We start from the raw sequence: 21,970 nt of genomic DNA, 5'->3' as shown, positions 1-21,970 counted from the left end.
AAACCAAAACTGTTTCATGCTATTACTCATTAAGTTGAGATTTCTCAACCAACTATATTACATAAGTTTAAATTGTTTAAAGGAAAAAACAGAATTACACAAAAGCAGAAGATTATGCAAAAGAGACAAATTTGCAAAACAACTAAGTAAAACATTGAGAAATGGAAAATACAGCCTTTGAAAAAATACAAACACACACACATATAGATAGATGTGAATGCAGAGATGAATGTATTTATATATCAAAGAATAAATTATGCACTAGGCAGGTGAAGAGAAAACTTGAGAACTGGAAGATGGATTTTAGAAAATTACCCAGAATCCAAAAGATAGAGATAGAAATATAGAAAATATTAAAGAGAAGCCAAGAATCTGAATACAGGATGGGGAGATTCTTCATAGATCTAATAAAGGTTCCCCTAGGAAGGAATGGAGAGATTAGGAGAAAGAAAACCTCCAAAAAAGTTTTTTGGAGACCACCAAAGAAAGAAAGAATCTTTCTGTTCTTATTAATACACCAGGTGACAAAGTACAAATGAAAGCAAATTACACATAGATAGACTGAAACTGCAATGCATCAAAGACAAAGAGAAAATGGAAATGTACCTGAGAAAATTATAAAGAAACGATAATTTGGCAGCAGACTTCTTGACAGCAAGAAATTGCAGAAGAAAACAGAATAACATTTTTCAGTGTTGTAAAAAAATAACTCCCCTAGCATAATTATATGCTCAGCTAGGCCATTCCTCAACACTGAGAGCGAAAAAAAAAAGGCATTTTCAGTCATACAAAGTCTGAGAGCACTTGCTATTCACACTCAGTGAAAGAGCAGAAGCAAAAGAAGGGTACAGAAAAGCAAAAATCATCACAGAAGTTGGTAAAATAGTGATGGCAAATCTAAATAAATATTAATAATAATAATTTCAACAACACAGTGGCAATAGCACTGACTAATTTAGGGGGATAAGAAATAGGGTGCAACAACAATATGGAAGATGGGAAATAAATTCAGAGTTAAATGATTCTAGTGGTTCTGCTATATCATTGTTAGGTGTGCAGAAATATTTATCATTGGTGGACTTTGTGGATTAAGGTATGCAAGATAGTATTTAAGGTAATTAAGGGTTCCATTAAAATAAATAGCATATATATTCCAAACCAGTGGAGAAGGAATAAAGAGAGACTAAATAACTTGATAACTTTAACACGAAGAGGAAAGTTTAGAAGTGCCATTACAGATGAGAAATGGAACGATAATTCATAAAAAATCTTGAAAATTTTGTTATTAATATGAAAATTAATTAATTTTGGAAAACATACCCCAAAATAGATTTCTGGAGGAGTAGCATATTCCTTTTAACATCTTTAATGGAGTATAATTGCTTTACAGTGTTGTGTTAGTTTCTGCTGTATAACAAAGTGAATCCGCTCTATGTATACCTATATCCCTCTGGTGTCTCCCTCCCACCCTCCCAATCCCATCCCTCTAGGTGGTCACAATGCATCGAGCTGATCTCCTGTGCTACGCGGCTGCTTCCCACTAGCTATCTATTTTACATTTGGTAGTGTATATATGTCCCTGCCACTCTCTCACTTCGTCCCAGCTTATCCTTCCCCCTCCCCGCGTCCTCAAGTCCATTCTCTACGTCTGTGCCTTTATTCCTATCCTGCCCCTAGGTTCTTCAGAACCTTTTTTTTTTTTTTAGATTCCATATATATGTGTTAGCATATGGTATTTGTTTTTCTCTTTCTGACTTACTCCACTCTGCATGACAGACTCTAGGTCCATCCACCTCACTACAAATAACTCAATTTCCTTTCTTTTATGGCTGAGTAAAATTCCATTGTATATATGTGCCACATCTTCTTTATCCATTCATCTGTCGATGGACCCTTAGGTTGCTTCCACATCCTGGCTATTGTAAATAGAGCTGCAATGAACACTGTGGTACATGAACAAACAATCCAATCCAAAAATGGGCAGAAGACCTAAATAGACATTTCTCCAGAGTAGCATATTTTTAAGTGAACAACATGAATAATAGAAAGCAAAGAATAATGATGATGTAAAGAAATTAGGAACCTAAGAAAACAATATTTAAATGTTTTATTTGAATATGATCAGAAAGCACTTCCTTAGATATAAAAAGTCCTTATCTCATATAACATGATATTGAATCAGTTGTGACTTCCTTGAAACTTTCAGGGTCATCTCTTCCCATTCTTTGTTTTATTTTCTGTAGTACTGACATAGCACCAATTGAAGAGATTTTCCTTTATATTCTCAGCAACTATAATAGTTCCTTGAATACAGAAGGCACTAGGCAAGTGTGTGAGGAGTGAATTGGATAAAAAATGAACAGGGACTGATAAATAAAGAAGGAACTGGAATTGATAATGGAGAAACTTGGAGTTGTAATATTGGAAATCTTGGGTACAGGGTGAAGGATACAGTTTTAATATTTTTTAAAGGTCTACTCTATTGGTCTGAGTTTTATCTGCCTCTAAACATAAAACACTTAATATAAAAAGCTCCCTAAACAATCATGTTCTTCAACAATAATGGGACACCTGAATTCTTTATCAACTATATTCACAAAGATGACTCAGTTTATGCAGGAGAAGTTGGCTGAATTTAAAGCCCAATTGGTGTGCAGTATCTGGCAGCTTCAGCATTTGGTAGTAGGTAAAGTTTTGGCGTCCTTGACATGATACAAACTGCTAATAAACAGTATTTTCACATGGAGAATCACAGTTTGCTTTTGTTACAATTACATGGTAATCACTTGGGGTATCTGAATTCCTTATCAAGTATATTCAGAGTATCATAACCTAAGGAGTAAAGCATATGGGAAAGATAAGGCAGGACTTATGATAATAAATTAATATAATGTAAAATGTCCAGAAAAAAGCTAGTTAGACAATATGTCTTGTAAAGAACTCTATAGGGCACCACAATTGTTAAAGAGAATTATAATAAGATATACTTTCTCCCCAGAATACCTTCCTGCTAAGATAATTATATGACTTTATGGACATTCAAATATATGAAAAAAGAGAGACCAGTTTCTATAAATCTTGAGAAAACTTATTCATGGGATTTTGTGACCTAATAATAATAATAATAATCATAACAACAACAACAGACTGGGAGTGGCTTACAAGTACTGAGTGCTAGGCTAAGTACTTTATATAGAATAGCTTATTTAATTTTCTCACTCTATGAAATCAGTATTATTTTTATGTCCATTTTATAGATAGGAAATAGGTTTACAGAAGTTAAGCAAATGGCCCACAGTTGCAAACTTGTAAGTGCCTGAGTGAAGAATTTGAGCCTAAGTAATCTTAAACCAGAGTTTGTGTTCTTAATCACTATGCTTCACATATAACCATAAGCTGACATATACTAATTGATAAAGATCAAGAAAAGCAACTGACTTCCAAAGTCTTGCATTTCCCATTCAGCCTGGTGCAGAGCCACTGGTAGTTGGTGGTCAGAGTGTCAAGTTCCTTTTTTAAGGCCTCTTGTGCTGCAGCTGGAGCTTGAGCTATGACATTGTTTACAGACTCAGTGAGGAGTTTCACTTTTGCTTCTTTTTGCTGGGCCTCTTCTTTAGCTCTCTGAAAAATAAACAATGCTCTCTTAATAGCAAGGCAATGACTTTACTTTCAAGATGCATTCCTATATATCATATTCTTTCTTCCTTGCAACATTTCTGTTAGAATGAGATTAATAAAAATAAATCCACTACTGACTGCAATCACTTCCATAAATTTGAGTTTAGTGATGGGACTTCCTTGGTGGTGCAGTGGTTAAGAATCCACCTGCCAATGCAGGGGACATGGGTTCGAGCCCTGGTCCGGGAAGATCCCACATGTCATGGAGCAACTAAGCTGCCCATGCGCCAAAACTACTGAGCCTGCGCGCCACAACTACTGAGCCTGTGCACAGCTACTGAAGCCTGTGCGCCTAGAGCCCGTGCTCTGCAACAAAAGAAGCCACCACAATGAGAAGCCCGCGCACCACAACAAAGAGTAGTCCCCACTACCCCCATCTCGCTGCAACTAGAGAAAGCCTGCGTGCAGCAATGAAGACCCAACACAGCCAAAAATAAATAAATTAAATAAAATTAAAAAAAAATTTGAGTTCAGTGACAATTGGAAACTTGCAGGAAAAAATTTATAATCAGAATGTAACTGACCTTTAATCAGAATAGTTTGAAAAGTAGTCTGTATGTGGATGTGTATTTGTGGAGAACACACAAACACACATACACACACACACACACACATATATACACACACATATGTGAAATAAGCAAGAAACAAATATTTCAATGCTAACTAGGTTCAAAAATATCTCATAGTCTAGAATTGAAATCACTTATAAATTACTCAGATGGATGAATATTGAAATCAGTGCAAATATCATTATTTAAATCAAAGAATAATTAACACAGAAATAAGTCTTCTTAATGCTATATTTGGAACATATTTTGTTAAAAGAAAGCTGCGTTCAGTAACTGAAAATGCGTAAGAGAAAGAGAAGAGAAATTCCTGACATGAGGGGGCTGGCCTAGTACAGCTATGCCTTGGTATTCTTGTGTTGAAGATAAACTGTTTCACAAAACATCAATATCAGACATGCTACTTTGTTACCACTGCAGATCACGACAGAAATTCCACTCCATAATCATGTAAGAATATAGACAAAAACATAAACGATGTCCAAACCAGAAAATATCAGACACTTCCCCATCCTGTTAATGAGTCACTGCTGCTTCTTTATCAATTATTACGTATCTTCAGCCTCTCTCTAGTCTTCTCTCCTTCCAGGAAAAATGTATTAAGATACCCAATCACAGAGTTACTCCTACTAGGTGTCAAAATGAAATCCAGAGCAAAGCCCTTAAACCCTCCCTTAAATCATCTAACACAAACCCACATCCTACAACAGGTTTGAATACTCTCTTACTCGTATAACCCATGGTTGCCCATGGTGTGTATTCTCCCTCATTACCAAAAGTAATAAACTCAACTTGTTCAACTACAGGAGTGTTGCTATTCGTCTGTGGGTTACTATGAAGGCCGACCTTGAGACGAGCTTTCCAGCATAAGTAGTTTATGCACGATGTGAAGGAAACAGTGGTAGGGAGATGGGGAATGGAAAGAGAATGGAGATTAGAAGGGTATACTTATTAACCCAGCAATTGCTGTTGGTGACTGGAGTTTAATCCTGCCAAGAAGCTCTGGGAAACACAGGTCTCAGGTTTATCCCACTCAGGGGTGAGGGCACTGGGGTATTTATACACCATCTCCCATCATTGGTTGAACCCTGTTGGGGGAATGTTAATTTCCTAGTATGTGAAGCCATACTCAGGTGGAAAAAGTGGGATTCGGTGGCCTCAGAAAGCTGTCAGGTAAAGAAATGCAGATTCTGGCAGGTGGAAGTTGTGCCTATATGCAGTATAGTAGTGAGAATAAGGGGATATAGGCAGTAAATGGGCAAAGTCAGCTATAGAATGCCTTTCTAATTTTCAACACAATCACTCTATGCCTTTGGATTTAGTCCCATAATGCCTTAAAAAGTATAAAATACGATAGCAAATGCAAGTTGTTTTGACTATTAAATGACTGCCTTCACTGATTTTAATTGATTGAAATTTTATTTCAAACTTTTACATAAATCTGTCTTTTGGCACACTGAGCATGGGATTTATTTCTATGCAAACCATATTTTGGCCAGTGTAATTTTAGCATTAAAAACAACTTTGACAAACATTAATCACTTAGTATGTGCTACTGTGTGCTATGACAGACATGTCGTATGTACTACCTCATTGGATATTTAACGAAACCTTGTGAAATAAGTTTTGTTTTCTCTATATTACACATCCGAGAACCAAGGTTCAGAGAGTTTAAGTAAAGCATCCTGGGAGTTACATCTTTTCTTTCACATAGCTTCTGTTAAGGCCATCTCAAATCCTCTGTGAGATGAAGAGGGAACATGATGTAGTGGATCTAGTGAATGAAATTGCATTTTATGCAAATTATAAACAACCCATGAAACGATCAAAAATGCAGAATAAGAAACATTTCCCCCTGATGTTTAGGCGTTCATAAATTCTTTTTTAAAATCAGGCTTAGAAACTGGGAAAGGTTCAGAGAAGAATGGTAAGAGAAAAGGAGATCATGACCAATTTCTCCACTGCAGGGAAAGGTAGAAAACTAAATGACTGGTATAGTTTAGACATAATCCTCATCAGAAGTGGTGGCTTTTTTTCCATATATTTCTAGGAAGCTAACCATCATAAGCTCAGACACTTTTCGTTGCCAATACCTCGAACCAGTGGTTGTCAAAATGTGCTTCCTTGGAACCACCTTGGAACTTATTCCTTGGCATGACCTGGAAACTTTTTAGAAATGAAAAATCTCAGGCGCCACCTCAGTCTTCCAGGTGATTCTAATCCTCCCCCCATTGGGATTATTCTAGCCTGCCCCCCCCCCCAGAATGAGAATAGCAAATACATGTATGTAATTCCTAGTAAACACTAGGACTAGAGTTACCATATTGTAAAAATTTTAAAAAGAAACAAAGAAAACCATCAAAAACTGAAATTCCAGAGTGTTTTTAAAGGGTTTAATATAAATTTCAGCATACAGTCACTTCAGACCTTCAAAAGAATCAGATGTTGCTAATGAAACACTCCCCTTGGCTCTTTTATGTTAATAGAAAAGTTTTGTTTACAGAGAAAAAAGAAGTCAAAAGCAGCATTATCATTTTCAAGTAAAACACAGGAGAGAAAAGTAAAGAAACAGAAAGTCTCGACTTTTTATCTGACTAAATCAAGGAGAAATGGCGAAGTAGGTCTATGAGTCTCTTCCGACAATGAAGAAAAAATTGCTCTCAACAGGAACACAGGTGGAAGCCTGAACAAGGTACTATCACTACCCTCTAGGTAGGGAAACAGACTGAAAGAGATTACCTTGACTGGCAGACGGAAAACACAAGAAATGCCAACTCCCTTTGCTGTTGTGGACACAAGCTGCCTGAGCTTTTCCTCTTTTCAATATTACCCCCATATGCACCAGTTTTGTAGCTAAATCTGTTATTTAAACATGCAAATCAGTGTGAACTGATTGGTTGGGCCACTCATTTCAGGGATTGTGTATAACTTTTTAAAAAAATTTGAGACAGTCTACTCTCCAGTACTGGAAAAGGAAAAGGGATCTGACTGAGTGGTTACCAGATAAGCAAAGTGTTCAAGGAATGAGGGGAGAGGGCCAGATCCAAACAAAGAAACCAGGAAACACAGAACAGCTGAACACAAGCTGACTGCTGATTATCTCCTTAGGGATCTGAAGTAGTGGCTATGCAGCATTAGAAGAGATGGCGAGAAAAGCCATGAGGGAATTGAGACGTGCGAGGAAAGGCAAGTGGGGTGGCACATGCTTCACAGAATGGAATGGAATGGCATATCATAGCTTAGAACAGCTTAGAATGGGATAGGGATAGAGGGAAATATATTCTTGATTCTACCACAGATAAAGCCTGTGACTATGAGTAAATTATTTGACCTATCTGGGAATTTCCGTTTTCTGATCTGCACAGAGGAAGTGTAGACTAGTTTCCTTCCAAAGTACCCTCCAGCTCTCACATTCTATAATGATATAATTTCCTTAATGGGGACCTCCCCACAGTCAAACTTAAAATCTTTATAGTCCTTCCAATGGCTTTCTCATTTCACTAAGAATGAAAACCCCTCCGTATCCTACAAAGCTCCTGTGTTAGCAGATATCTACTCAGCCCCTACAAATCACCTCAGGTCATTTATCCTGTTTTACTCTCTTCAGTCAGGTGGGCCTCTTTCTCTTCCCAATTAGCCTTAGGGTCTTTGCAGGAGCTCTTCCCTCAGAATGGAATGTGCCCCATAAGACATTTTTAAGGTTGGCTTTTTCTTATGATTCATATCTCAGATTAAATATAATTCCTCACAAATGCCCTACAAATCAACCCTTTCTAAAACAGCATCTCACCACCTCCAACTGCCACCTGCGCTCTAGTTATTATTTATTTCACAATCCTGGTTTATTTTTTTGGGAAATCATCATGATCTCAAATGAATTTTTAAATTTCTCCATTCATTGCCTACCCCCCCGCCCCAACTAGAATGAAAATTCCAAGAAGTCAGGTAGCTTTTATGTATTGCACACTACTGTATTCTGTGTCTAGAAGGGTGTTTGACAGTAAGTATACAATATTTCTTGATAAATGAATGATGTATGGTATTGTTAGATTAGAATGATTCTGTAGTTTTTAATACTCAAAGACACTATTACTGTTTATCCAAATATAGTTTTCCTTATATGTTTTAATTTTAATTTCCATGTGACTAAAGCCATATGATATCTTTGATATTTAAGCATCTGAGTTTTCATGTGGGCACATTCTACTATTAATTACAATATTCATTGAATAATCATATAAAATATATAATAAAGTGCATATAATTAATTTCTTACCACACAACAATGATAATAATGGTAATAATAATTAACTAGTTTGGGGCATCTATTTTGTGTACTACATTAGGACTTTTATGTTTCACCCTTCAAATAATTCTGAAAATCAGGTATTTTGATATCTAGTTCACAAATGAGGGAATGAAAGCTCACTGGGCTTATGCAACTTGCCCAAGTTTACACAGTTGGCAAGGGGCCAAAGCAGGTTTTAAACCCAAGTGTCTAGCTCCAAGATGATTCTGCTCCATCATGAGGCCTCAAACCAAACAAATATGTATTAATAATTCACCTAGGCTAATGTGGTTAAAAAATGTGTTATTGCTAGTACATGAAGATAGTAAGTATCATTATAGCTGCAAATCATTGAGTGCTCACTCTGAGCTAGGTAATTTACTTACATTTAAGTTTCAATCCTCAGTTGATACTTTCAAGTTATAAAATGAGATGATTTACACATGAAAAAATAGAGGATTACACTGACTACTGAGTTGTCCGGGGCCATCCTGAAATGCACTTGTGTAGATCCAATTACCAAGCTTCACCTCCCAGTCCTTTCTACATACCAGTTTCCTTGGTCCTAAATCAATGTTGTATTTTTTATCCTATCGTTTCAAGAGAAGTTCATGTAAACACAGTCCTTTTATCCATATTAAAGACCATCAGCTAAAATATTTAGTACTCCCAAATTCTAAGAAACCCTTTAAACCACCAAATTAACACAGCCTGTTGACATTTCCAACTGTCATTTCAATAACACTTTGACATATTTCCAGTTTGAATTTGCATCAGCTAGAAACATCTAATGTGAGTAGCTGATTCCAATCTCTTAATAGTACATAATTTCAAGGGGAAAATGCTCCAAACCGTGATTGTCAATATTTATGTTGTGACCACAATGCATAGACTTAATAAATAAAAAGTTTAAACATTCTATACAATGTATATCAAACTTGAAGCTAAATCAATCAAAAAGCAACCTCTACTATTAAACCAAGAAAAGAGCCGACTGTGCAGAATCACAATTTGTTTTATTTGGTTTCTTTTACCTTCATCTCTTCAACTGCTGTCTGTAATTCATCTGGGGTTTTATATTCAAAATCTCTCTCTAGGTATTCTTCTTCAGCTTGTGTCATCCATTCATGCATCTCTGATAAATCTTTCTGAAGGCTTACAGTTTTATCCAAACCTCCCTTTAAGGCCTCCTTTCTGGCATAGACCTTCCATAAAACAAACCAAGAAATAAAGCATGAATATTGAAAGTCACAAAACATTACCATTATATTATTATTGACGAGTCTGTAAATAATAGAAAGCTTAGATACAAAAGATGAAGCAAGAAGTAAAAAGCTTACATGAAGGAGGAAAGTAAGTCATAGCAATTGGATACACTTAATTTCACCTAAGTGTTAAAATGAGATATAGGCATTTCCTTGGCATAATGAACAGATTCTCTTAAGACCATAATTTAGCTATTGTGTATGGTAATGCATTTCTGCAAATGGAGAATAAAGAAAAACATTGTTTCAGTTGGAAGAGTAAATTTGTTGGCACACAATAGAAGTAGAAATTCTTTGTGCTCTTTGATGCTGTTTTACAAGTCCAAATATCCTAGGAACTTAATAATCATATACCTACAGAAAACTCTCATAAAAAAGAAAAAAATAGAAAATGGATAAAAGACATAGTCATGTAATTCACAGAAATAAAATTAAAATGAGGCCATATATATGTGAAAAGATGCTCAGTATCATTTATAGTTAAATAACAGCAAATTAAATTAAATTAGTATGTTTTCAAATATGAGACTGGAAAAAACTAGCAAAAATGCCCAGTTTGAGCAGGGATGTGGGAAAAGAAAAGTTTTTATACCCGTTGAGGGAAATATCTGACATAGTACAACCTTTTAGACAGTAAATTGGCAAAATGCATTAAATTTCTTAATGTTCATAAATCTGAGTCTACTCTTCCACTTTAAAGAATGAATCATACAAAACGAAGTGTACAAAGTTGTATGTACACTATTCAATTCAGCTTTGGAGACAGCAACATATTGGAAACAAACCCAAATGTGCTTTCATGGAGAGTTAGTTAAATAAATAGTGGGATACACATGTACACACACAGAATAGGATACCACATAGCACCAATACATCTATACTGAAGTGAAAGTTATCCGGTATTTAATTTTAAATTAAAAAAACAAGTTGAAAAACAGCATGTGTGACAGGAGACTTGTGCCTTGTAAAGCCTCATACATTTCTGAAATACTAACTTTATAACAGAATTTATTACTTATTAACCAGAAAGATAGCAAAACTTAAAATACCTAAGAGAAAATTGTGCATGATAATAGCTTGTTATAAAGTACCCTGCTGTAACACATTGAGGGAAAAATCTCAATTCAGTATTAGAATGATTATATATAGTGCTTCTCTTTTACCTTAAAAAATAACTCTAGGGACTTCCCTGGTGGTGCAGTGGCTAGGAATCTGCCTGCCAATGCAGGGAACACAGGTTCGAGCCCTGGTCCAGGAAGATCCCACATGCTGCGGAGCAACTAAGCCCGTGTGCCACAACTATTGAGCTTGCGCTCTACAGCCTGTGAGCCACAACTACTGATCCCATATGCCACAACTACTGAGGCCCACACGCCTAGAGCCAGTGCTCTGCAACAAGAGAAGCCACCGCAATGGGAAGCCTGCACACCACAACGAAGAGGAGCCCCCACTCGCCGCAACTAGCGAAAGCCCGCATGAAGCAACGAAGACCCAACACAGCCAAAAATAAATTAATTAATTAATTAAAAAATAACTCTAATCAAATGATGTTATTCTTCTCTCTGGGATTAAGTAGAGTTCTATCTTTTAAATAACAGAGTTGTAATTGTAAAGTCTTAATACATAAGGCATACTTTTAGTATAATGAAGTTTTCATGGTACTTTACCAAATACTAAATATGTACAGAACCATCATCATATTAATTTTCCTTACACTTTGCAACCACCCTAAGCCTAAGGTAGTTAAATTAAAACTACTTTCTTTACTCTCCTAGGAGAATGTAGTGCTTCATCTATTGAAGTGTAAATGTATGTTTCATTCTGACACAGCTAGAAGCATGTATCTAACAATTACACTAGTTAAGGTATAAAGATTATTTTGCATAGTCAATGAGCCTATAATAAGCCCAAGTAAACAAGCTGTTAAATTTCTACTTAGATACTCTGCTATAATCTTTTGAGGTAGTTGGCAAAGTGACAATAATATTAGAGTGACTAACGGAACTTAGGCAAAGACTTGTAGTAAAAAACATTGCATGCTATAAAACTAAACCAGAAGAAAGGGATCAGGAGTGATTATTTTAAAAGGAAAGAAAGAAAAGAAAAGGAATTCATTTTGAGGTGACAGCATGAGTGCATTGGAAAGAACACCAGCTTTGGAATCTGGATACCTGTACTCAGTCACTAACAAGCTAAGTGAACCTGGAAACATCACTTCATTTCTCTTTATCTCCACTTCTTAACTAACCTAACAATTGGAGCAGAAGATTTCCAAGGTCTTTTCCAAATTTAACATTCCACAGCTCTACAACTGATCAGAGAGAGATGAATTTTTTTTTGTGGTTTCGTATTTTAGAAGGGTTTCTGTGAAAACATTGAGGTTAAAATCACAATTTCTCCCTCACCTTTATCACATTAGTGATGTCAACCTTCTAGCCTTAAATTTACCAATCGACCACCAGTTTCAGCAGATTATATTGCATCAACCTCTTGATAAAATAGAAAGTTCTTCATGTTTCCTGTTCTAGAATTTGTAAATCTAACATTCAGCACTGCCCCTCCCCATTCTACTTCCTTTTCCCCCCACCTTTATTAAGATACAATTGACATAAAACACTGTTTAAAGTACACATATATATTGTGAAATGATTACCACAATAGGATTAGTCAATGCCTTCATCATCACACATGATTACCGTTTTACTTTTTATCGTGAAAACATTAAAGATCTACTGTCCCAGCAACTGTCAAGTATAGAATATAAAACTGTCAGCTGTAGTTACCATACTGTAAATTAGATCCCAAGAACTTCCTCATCATAAACCAGAAGTTTGTACGACTTGACCAGAATCTCTTCATTTCCGCCACTCTGCAAGCCCTGGCAGTCCCCATTCTACTCACTTGAGTTTGGCTTTTTTAGATTCCACATATAACTGAGATCATACAGCATTTGTTTTTCTCTGAGTTATTTGACCTAGTATGATACCCTCAAGTTTCATCCAGCTTGTTGCAAATTGCAAGCTTTCCTTCTTTCTCACAGCTGAATAATACTGTGTGTGTGCGTGCGTGTGTGTGTGCGCGCGCGCGCGCCACATCTTCTTTATCTGTTTATCCCTGACCAAAGCTTAGGTTGTCTCCTTATCTTGGCTATTGTGAATAATGTTGCAATGAATTTGGGAGTGCAGATATCTCTTTGAGATCCTGATTTCATTTCCTTTGTAAATATACCCAGAAGTGGGATTGCTGGATCATAAGGCAGCTCTATTTTTAATTATTTGAGGAATCTCCATACAGGTTCCATAGTGGTTGTATTGTGTGTGTACTGGAGGCTGCGGGGTGTGATGTCTAGGTTATGAAGCTGGGAGTGAGTGGCTGAGGCAGGGTGGAAGACAAAAATCACTGGAGCGGTTACCAAGGAACCGAGGGCTCAGGAACTAGAAGAACCATCTAAGAAGATACTGAAATCACCAAGAATTATGACAGGAGTTAACAGTGAGTCAGCTGTTAAAATACTCAAGGAATGAGGCAGAGTGACCCAGGGGTCTGTGGATGACTGCACCCAAAAGATGCATTGACTTGGAAAGACAATGATCTGCAAGGTGCCAGAATGACATCCACCTGGTTTCTAAATCCAGTGTTTCTTGATAACTATCTAGTATAAATTTATAGCCACTAATAATTAAAATATATAATCATACATTATTTATTTAGAAATTATAAATGCTTTATAATTTTATATATGTAGGTTTATGTCTATTTCATATCCATTTATTTTATTTAACAAGTGGTTATTCTGTGCTAGATACTGATCTGTACACCTTACAAACACAAATTCATTTAATTATTATTTTAAAATTCTTATAAAGCAGGCAGTAATATCATCACATTGTAAAGACTGGGAAACTGAAGCACAGAGAGATTAAACAACTCTTCCAGGATCACACAAGTAGTTTATGGTGAAGGCAAGATCTAAACCCAGGCAATCTGGTTCCAGAGCTGTTGCTCTTACACATTGTTTGCCTCTCTATCCACAAGAAAGTCTTCTCCATCCATCAGAGTTTTTATTTTATCCAATTTGGCCAAATATTTTGGGGAAGTGGGTCTGACAAATCTTTTCATTGTGAGATAGGAGTTATCTTACATAAATGTTATCTTTATTTTTGTGTACATAGTTTATACGTTCAATTTAAGCACCCCACTTGAATTCCAGATGTATTTTGACTGTCTACTTCTCCAAAATAAACATGACCAAAATAGAAGTACTGATCATTCTATTAAGCTAGTCAATTTGGTTCCTCCCTTAGCTCGCAGTCTTTCCTTCTTTAAAGGCACAGTAGCCAACACTGTTGCTCAAAACAGAAAACTCTGAATATGCTTATCCCTCCCTCCCCATCACCCTGGACTTTCTGCAAGCATTCTCCTTCAGCAAGCACTGCCATTTCTAATGGGGTCTGATAAAACATAAAATCAAGAAACGAATGTGTACTTAGGATAAGAATAATGATCAAGGAAGGGTGGATGTGAGTGTGAAAGCCCTGATGAAAAATATAACAAGGAAGAACTTGCCTAACTGGTTAGAAGAAACAAGAAAAACCAGTGACCACATTGAGTGAGATAAGCTTGCTGAAGTTGGCCAGGGAGGATAGAGTTTCTACAAAGTTTGACTCACACACGCACTTTGGTCCAGTTTGCCTAGAATAACACAGCCCCTCTTCATGTTAATTACTGTATAATGGTAAAATACACATAAAAGCAATAAACAGTAATGAGACAGAGCAACAAGAGTTCAAACCAGCTCTATCTCTATGGGAGAACTTGGAAAATTATTGGGAGAGGTTTGGACAGTTAACCAAACATGACGTCATAAGAGGATTATACGTTTCAAATTTCTTCATGTCTCTCAATCTCCACTAACATCCCCGGCTGTTCTTTGCCAGTATTATTTCCTACCTGGATAACTGGGATTCCTACGTGCTTCCACTTGTGCCCCTTTGGTCTATTCTTCATATAACAGGATTATATAGCAAACTTTTAAACAACCACTTTACATGATGCCACTTCTATACCTAAAGGTCTAATAGCTTCCCATCGTACCTGATATGAATAGTAAATCCTCACTGTGACTTAAAAGAAAATTAATGACTTATTTCCCGCCCATTTTCTCATAAAACTTTTTTTGCTGTTGTCCTCTCCCTTGCTCTAAATAAACTGGTGTTGTCCTTTCTATTCATCCATTAAAAGCATTCAACAAACAAATACCTTTCATACTGGCCTTCCAGGAAAACATCAATGATAAAATCTATTCTCTAGGTAATATTTTTTTCCTGAACATCCCTTCTAGAACCAGCTTACTGCAGGAGAAGAATGCAAGCTAGCTGACCCAGGGCTATCTCATCTGTGAGTTAATAGAACTGCTGAGCATTTGTCAGTGATGGTATTAGCTGGGTGACTTGTCTTGACTTTTACTTGTCCAAATTCCTTTCTTTTTCAAATTTAGTTTTTGCCTTTTGGCATGATTTCTTTTCAACTTTCAAAGGTTACTTAGAAATAACGAAAGACTGACTGCCTCTAATACACGTAAAATGAAACCTATCATTAACTTCAAAAAAGGTATTAGTGTACTGAAAAGCAGTCACTGCATTAGGTCAAAATTTCATCTTTTGAACAAGAAGTATCTGATGTACACTACATGTGTATGTAATATTTTCTCTTCCGTAATTTAATCTTAAAATTGGAAATAAATATCTATAAAACACTCTGCTATATTAAAATGAGGAACTCAGATGTGAATGTACAGTTATTTTATATGTTTTCTACTGAGCTATTCTTAACTATTTCCCAATCTTAATCCATTTATTGAAAGGGACGTACTGAAGAAGCCAAACTTGTCAATCTTAACAATCAAAAGTGAAAAATACTTATCATATTTGTACATATGCATGCATTACTCATTCATTTTATTTCTGTACCAAGTATAGAAGTAAAAAGTATCTTCTGTTGATCCAACTACTTGTATAAAGTTATGCATTGGAGAAAAGATTCAATAAAAATAATGCCTAAGAAAAGGGCCTTATTGTTCAGAATGACAGCTGCATGCGATAAGGTCATTTTAGGACCCCAATAAGATGAATATACTATTTAAAATATCTACTATGAAAATAATTTATATGCTAGACAAAGGCTAGTTTTAATTAACTGTGCTTTAAAGCAACAACATAGAGACTAAACTTTTTAAAAGGGCAATGGTGAAGGGAGACATTAAGAAATCATAATTAAAAAGAAGCGAGCCACAGAGATTGAACATACCTGTCGGCACATGTGGTCCCACTGAGTGTTAAGTTCTCTGAGCTCTGTCTCCAGTCTAGAAGCAAACTCTGGCTCCGCTTCATTCTTTATTTTCTGTCCACCTTCATTGACACTGTTCAGACTGGGCTGAATTGTCTGAATATCACTGACTAAAAGCTAAGGAAATAATTCAATTTAAGTTAGCTGAAAAAATTACCACAACCTATTTGAAATGCAACATAGGTAGGAAACATATAATTAGGAATCATGACACTACACATGAATTTTGCCCTTTAAAATCTGAAATATATGTTGCAAAAAAATGTTCAGTGGTTTTTATGGCATGAATGAAATAGGGAATTATGTATCTGTAGTCTACTTATATTAGTTACAAAAGTAAATACGCTTAATACTTTGTGTGAGAAAACTGCAAAAATGATGAGTTTTATACATTATTATTTTTGAAGGAATTTTGATTTTCAAACACAGGGTATTGCAATAATTGTTTATAGCAAGATGGTGTGAAGGTTATTTTTAAAATGGATTTGCTTTTTTAGCTTTTATTCACAAAGAAAGTTCTTTAAAGAGCTAGATTGTTCTCCTCCCACTGCATGACAATTGTATAATCATATTAATTCAAAATACACGTTGTCTTATACTACAGTGCAACACACATGGTAAGAAAAACATAGTATGACTGATAACCTGTAATAAGATATAACAAATAGCTCAAAAAATTCTTTACCTTTAAATTAAACTGCATGTTATATCAAAATAATACTGTAAAGTGAGTGTTGATTAAAAGGCAATATTTTGTCTATTTCTCTCTTATTTAGCCCAGTTTCTCAACCTTGGCACTACTGTCATTTGGGGCTGGGTAATTCTTTGCTGTGGGGTGCTGTTCTGTGCATTGTAGGATATTTAGATGCATCCCTGGCCTCTACCCACTAGATGCCAGTAGCATCTACCCCACCCCAAGTTGCCACAAATGAAAACCCCTCCAGACATTGCTAAATGTCCCCCAGAGGGACAAAACTGCCCCTGGTTCAGAATCATCAATATAACTAAATAATATTTTCCATATAAAAGTCTTCATATGAAAAGTATCATATAAAAATCTTACCCTGCACTGCTTCAGCTGTTTTTTAAGAATTTCTGAATCCCCAAGGGCAGGCCATTCCTCTTTCAAGAAAACATCAACTTCGGCCATCCATTTCTTCAGGGTTTTTATGTGATTCTGAAATCAGAGACCCATTTTAAGGCATTATTGGGGTGCTGATTTATCTTAACACAATTCATCACGGTGATATGTTTGAATACAAGCCTAGGAACAATTCCCATGTTTGAAGGATGTCTCTATGTAGCTCTTCAGGAAAAGAATATTTTCTCTAAGACTGCATTTTTATGGCCTACTGTATGAGCACTGGTGTATGAAGTCTGCTATTGTTAAAAATAAAAAATTACTACCAAATGTGGTTTTATGATGTTGCTCTTGAGAACATTAAATCATATCCCCCTCTAGAGAAATTTTAAGTTACAAAACAACTCATGATGATACTAAGAATGTGCCCTTAAGTACATAAAACAAACTATGAACAGTAAACTCAATGTAATGGTGTCTTTATAGCCTCCCTAAACCTGAACTTCCAAAAAACTGTTTTCTGCAGTTGACAGTTTACATAGCCCCTCCAGTTGAGAACTTTCAGAACAAGATTTTGTCATCTTTAAAGAGAGAAAAAATTTGCTTTTCGTTTCCCATTTGCCTGACCAGGGTGAAGTAATGATCAGGTGGAAAATGTCATCTTTTATCATTTGTAAATAGCCAAGTACATCCCATTATTTTCTCACATAATGTCTGTTTGTTCTGCTGCTTTTTGGGGGCTACTTTTCAAGTGTATGATTTTTCAAACTCCTTTATTTGCCTACAATTCAACTATGCTGTCCAGATGTGCTACTTTCTCCTTTCTTAATTAAATTTCTATTGAAAATGTGTGCTTCTCAGAAATTTTCCTCTTCAATATGATAAATAATAATGACTTTAAAAGCATTTGACTGAATCTAAAAACTTCAACATTATTATCTGGCTGACATCTTTTGAGCCTAGTTTTGCTCTTTTCTTCACATCACCACTGTCCTAGTTTAGATCTTATTATTGGCTCCTTGATTATTGCATTAGCTCTTTTTGGTATCTGCTTCAGTCTTACTCCACTCTAATCCATTCTCCACAGTGGTGCCAATATTATTCTCTCCTCCTTCCTCTTCTCAAAGTGATGTTTTAAAAACACAGATATTATCTTATCTTTCCCCCCTTAAAGTAACAGTTCCACCTTATCATTATTTTTAATCCCATCACCATTAGATTATAATTCATATTCCAAAGCATGGTGACCAACTCATTCACGATCTACCCCCAGACCACTTCTCCAATCACATATTTTATTAATCTCCAAACATATCTTTTGTCTCCCCAATATTGAACTACTTCCAGTTAATTGAACATACTGCTCCATTTTGTCAGGAACTCTTTCTTCCTCTTTTATTAGGTGCCTAAATTCTACTTATTCAAGGTGTAGTAAGATAAACCATGCTCCAAGAACATTTCATAACCCCTTTTCCCAGTTTATGTTGCTTTTCTTCTCTTTCCACTATCATAACGTTTACTGCACTGTTTAATTTACTTACTGTGGTGGGTTAAATAATGACCCTCCAAGATGTTCAGGCCCCCATCACTGGAACCTGTGAATACGGTGCCTCATATGGCAAAAAGGAATTCGCAGATGTGATTAAGTTAAGGATTTTGAGATGGGGAGATGATCCTGGGTTATCCAGATGGGCACAATATAACCACAAGGGTCCTTATTAAGACGGAGGCAGGAGTGTAAGAGAGAAATTGGAAGGTGTTATACTACTGGCTTTAAAGACAGAAGATGGAAACATAAGCCAAGGAATGTAGTTTCCAAAAGCTAAAAATGACAAGGAAACAAATTTTCTCCTAAAGCCTCCAGAAAGGACACAGCCCTGCCTATACCTTGATTTTAGCTCACTGAGACTGACATTGAACTTCTGACCCCCAGAACTGTAACATAATAAATGTGTGCTGCTTTAAGCCATTAAATTTGCAGCAACTTATTACAGCAGCAATAGGAAAAAAATACACTCACCTTTCTCCTTCACCAGAACATGGGCTCCTTGATGGCAAGGACCAAGTAATTGTACCCTCTTTCGCCAGTGGTACTGATAAAAATGTTTTTATGTATATGTGTGTATGCATGTATATGCATGTACACATATGTTCCTACGTAGAGACACATAAATGTGGATGTTGTGCTTTAAAGAATGATTTAAAACTGCTTGGTCTTTTGGTTTGTGAAAGGTAAGAAAAAAACAACTAAGTAGCTGGACTGGGATTTAGATCCAAAGGCGTCTTATTCCAATGCTTTTCCATCATGCCATGATGCTTTCAAGATTCTTCCCAGCATTAACATTCTTCACAATAATTTACCACATAAGAGAGCTATTACCTGCATCACCAAATGTTTTAAACTTTACACTACAGTGTAATTGTTGGTTTACTAATGCTTGGGTGATCAGGTGGCACTATTCAAACAAATTAAGTCAGTAGAAGTTGGTTTGTAGAAGGTGATGGGGTCAAATTTATACATAAAATTACAAGTGAAATATGCTGATGAAATGATATGACTATATTACATGGTAGATAACTTCTTATCTATTCATAAGCTAAATGATACCTCTATTTAGAGGACAACCAGACTAAAGAAAAGATGGGTTTTGAAAATTACTGAGCTAAAAACATGTTTAAGTCCTATTGGTATTGGTGAAAAAAAAAACTAATTCTAAAGAAAATCTAAGAAGCAGAACTCTTAATTAAAGTTTTCTTAAAATCAATAGGCAGACTATACTCCTTTGAGACAGATTTGTGTCTTTTGACCTTATCACTGACTTTGAGGGACTATGGAGGTTAAATGTCTTTAAATTTTGTAACTCATCATTAGGAGACAAACAAGTAAAGAAAAAAATGAATATAAAAAGTAAAATCTTGAAGTACCTGAAGTTTTCGGAGTTTAGCCATTTGCTCCTCCAGTTTTTGGCAATGTTCGACCAGCTGGGCACAGAGTTTCTTCCATCGGCCCTCAATCTCTTCAAATTCTGACTGATATTTCCTGCTAATATTAGAGGGCGCTTTCCTTGACATCTCTTTCACAGTGGTGCTGAGATAGTTTAGGCCATTTTGTTGTTCTTGTAGAGAGTTTTGTAAAGCCTCAAAATTAAAAAGAAGAAAGTGCATTTATACTGACTGATGAATACTAACGAGTTTCATTGTTCAATTTCATTGACTAGTTTCAGATAAATCAAATTACTTAAAATGAAAGCTACATGATTCAAACATCTAAAAATAAATTATGTACATTAATTATAAAATAGTCATTTAAATTCTAATTTTAATAAGAGTAGTTTACACATTATTTAATAATATTTTATTTAAAAATCTACGCCTAGTCTTCTGAACAATGCCAAATATATACAAAGCTATATATTACTGAACCAAAGAGCTTTAGCACACCTAATTTTATTACATTTTGTCTGTATATTAATAACTGCATTTATGATTCAATTAATGGAGTTTAACTTAATTATACTGAGCCTTTAAGTAAGATAACTTTTAACCTTCATAGATAAAAATATAACTAAATCAGATTGATAGATGTGATAACAAAGCTCTGAATAAGTTACCAGATGGAAGGTTTACTAATGCCACTTAATGAATGTTTTTTTATTTTTCAAAAGACACTGCTCTGTTCTGTAGTATCACAGTGAAATTCTAGGGAATTTTGGGGAGAATTTACAAACTTGATTTTACATTTGTACTGTATAATCTATTCCACCCCTTATAACACGATGCATATCTTTAGGTTTCACCGACTCAGTATTTATTTAAATGTTACTTTCTGGTTATAAACTAAAAAGGGTGAAGATAAAAAATTGAAAAAAATACCCATTATATACAACTATTACTTTTTTTTTTTTTTTGCGGTACGCGGGCCTCTCACTGTTGTGGCCTCTCCCGCTGCGGAGCACAGGCTCCGGACGTGCAGGCTCCGGACACGCAGGCTCAGTGGCCATGGCCCACGGGTCTAGCCGCTCCGCAGCATGTGAGATCTTCCCGGACCGGGGCACGAACCCGTGTCCCCTGCATCGGCAGGCAGACTCTCAACCACTGCGCCACCAGGGAAGCCCACAACTATTACTTTTTACATAAACTTCCAGTTCTTTCCATGTAAAACTAAACCTTGAAGAGCTAATCATATTTTACCACTCACATATGCATAATTATGTGTCAAACATAATTTGGTGGTTGCATACCTTATGTTTATTTTGTGATATGTTATTTTTTATTTTTATTTTACTTTATTAAACTGTTACCCTTGATTATTTACACAATATCTAGTATGCATAGAACTACATTTTTTTAAACATCTTTATTGGAGTACAATTGCTTTACAATGGTGTGTTAGTTTCTGCTTTATAACAAAGTGAATCAGTTATACATATACATATGTCTCCATATCTCTTCCCTCTTGCATCTCCCTCCCTCCCTCCCTCCCTCCCTATCCCACCCTACTAGGTGGTAACAAAGCACCAGGCTGATCTCCCTGTGCTCTGCGGCTGCTTCCCACTAGCTATTTATTTGACGTTTAGTAGCGTATATATGTCCATGCCACTCTCTCACTTTGTCCCAGCTTACCCTTCCCCCTACCCATATCCTCAAGTCCATTCTCTAGTAGGTCTGCATCTTTAGTCCCATCTTGCCGCTAGGTTCTTCATGACTTTTTTTTTTTTAGATTCCATATATATGTGCTAGCATA

General features: G+C 35.9%; 1 protein-coding gene across 2 annotated transcripts in view; it reads right to left on the bottom strand.

Annotated features, from left to right (window-relative positions):
• The window catches only part of DMD (dystrophin), a 2,128,065-nt gene that overhangs the window by 1,366,401 nt on the left and 739,694 nt on the right, over positions 1 to 21,970 (bottom strand). For both annotated transcript variants that reach the window (XM_067723245.1, XM_067723244.1), the window contains exons 23-27: positions 20,152 to 20,364; positions 17,209 to 17,322; positions 16,107 to 16,262; positions 9,570 to 9,740; positions 3,439 to 3,621 (exon numbers count right to left, since the gene is read on the bottom strand). In XM_067723245.1, the coding sequence (XP_067579346.1) occupies positions 3,439 to 3,621; positions 9,570 to 9,740; positions 16,107 to 16,262; positions 17,209 to 17,322; positions 20,152 to 20,364 (837 nt within the window). The remainder of the gene's footprint in view (positions 1 to 3,438; positions 3,622 to 9,569; positions 9,741 to 16,106; positions 16,263 to 17,208; positions 17,323 to 20,151; positions 20,365 to 21,970) is intronic.

Source organism: Pseudorca crassidens, chromosome X (genome assembly GCF_039906515.1).
Source record: "Pseudorca crassidens isolate mPseCra1 chromosome X, mPseCra1.hap1, whole genome shotgun sequence".
Taxonomy (NCBI): Eukaryota; Metazoa; Chordata; class Mammalia; order Artiodactyla; family Delphinidae; genus Pseudorca; species Pseudorca crassidens.
Note: the sequence above shows the minus strand (reverse complement) of the source record. Positions and strands in the feature narration are given on the sequence as shown.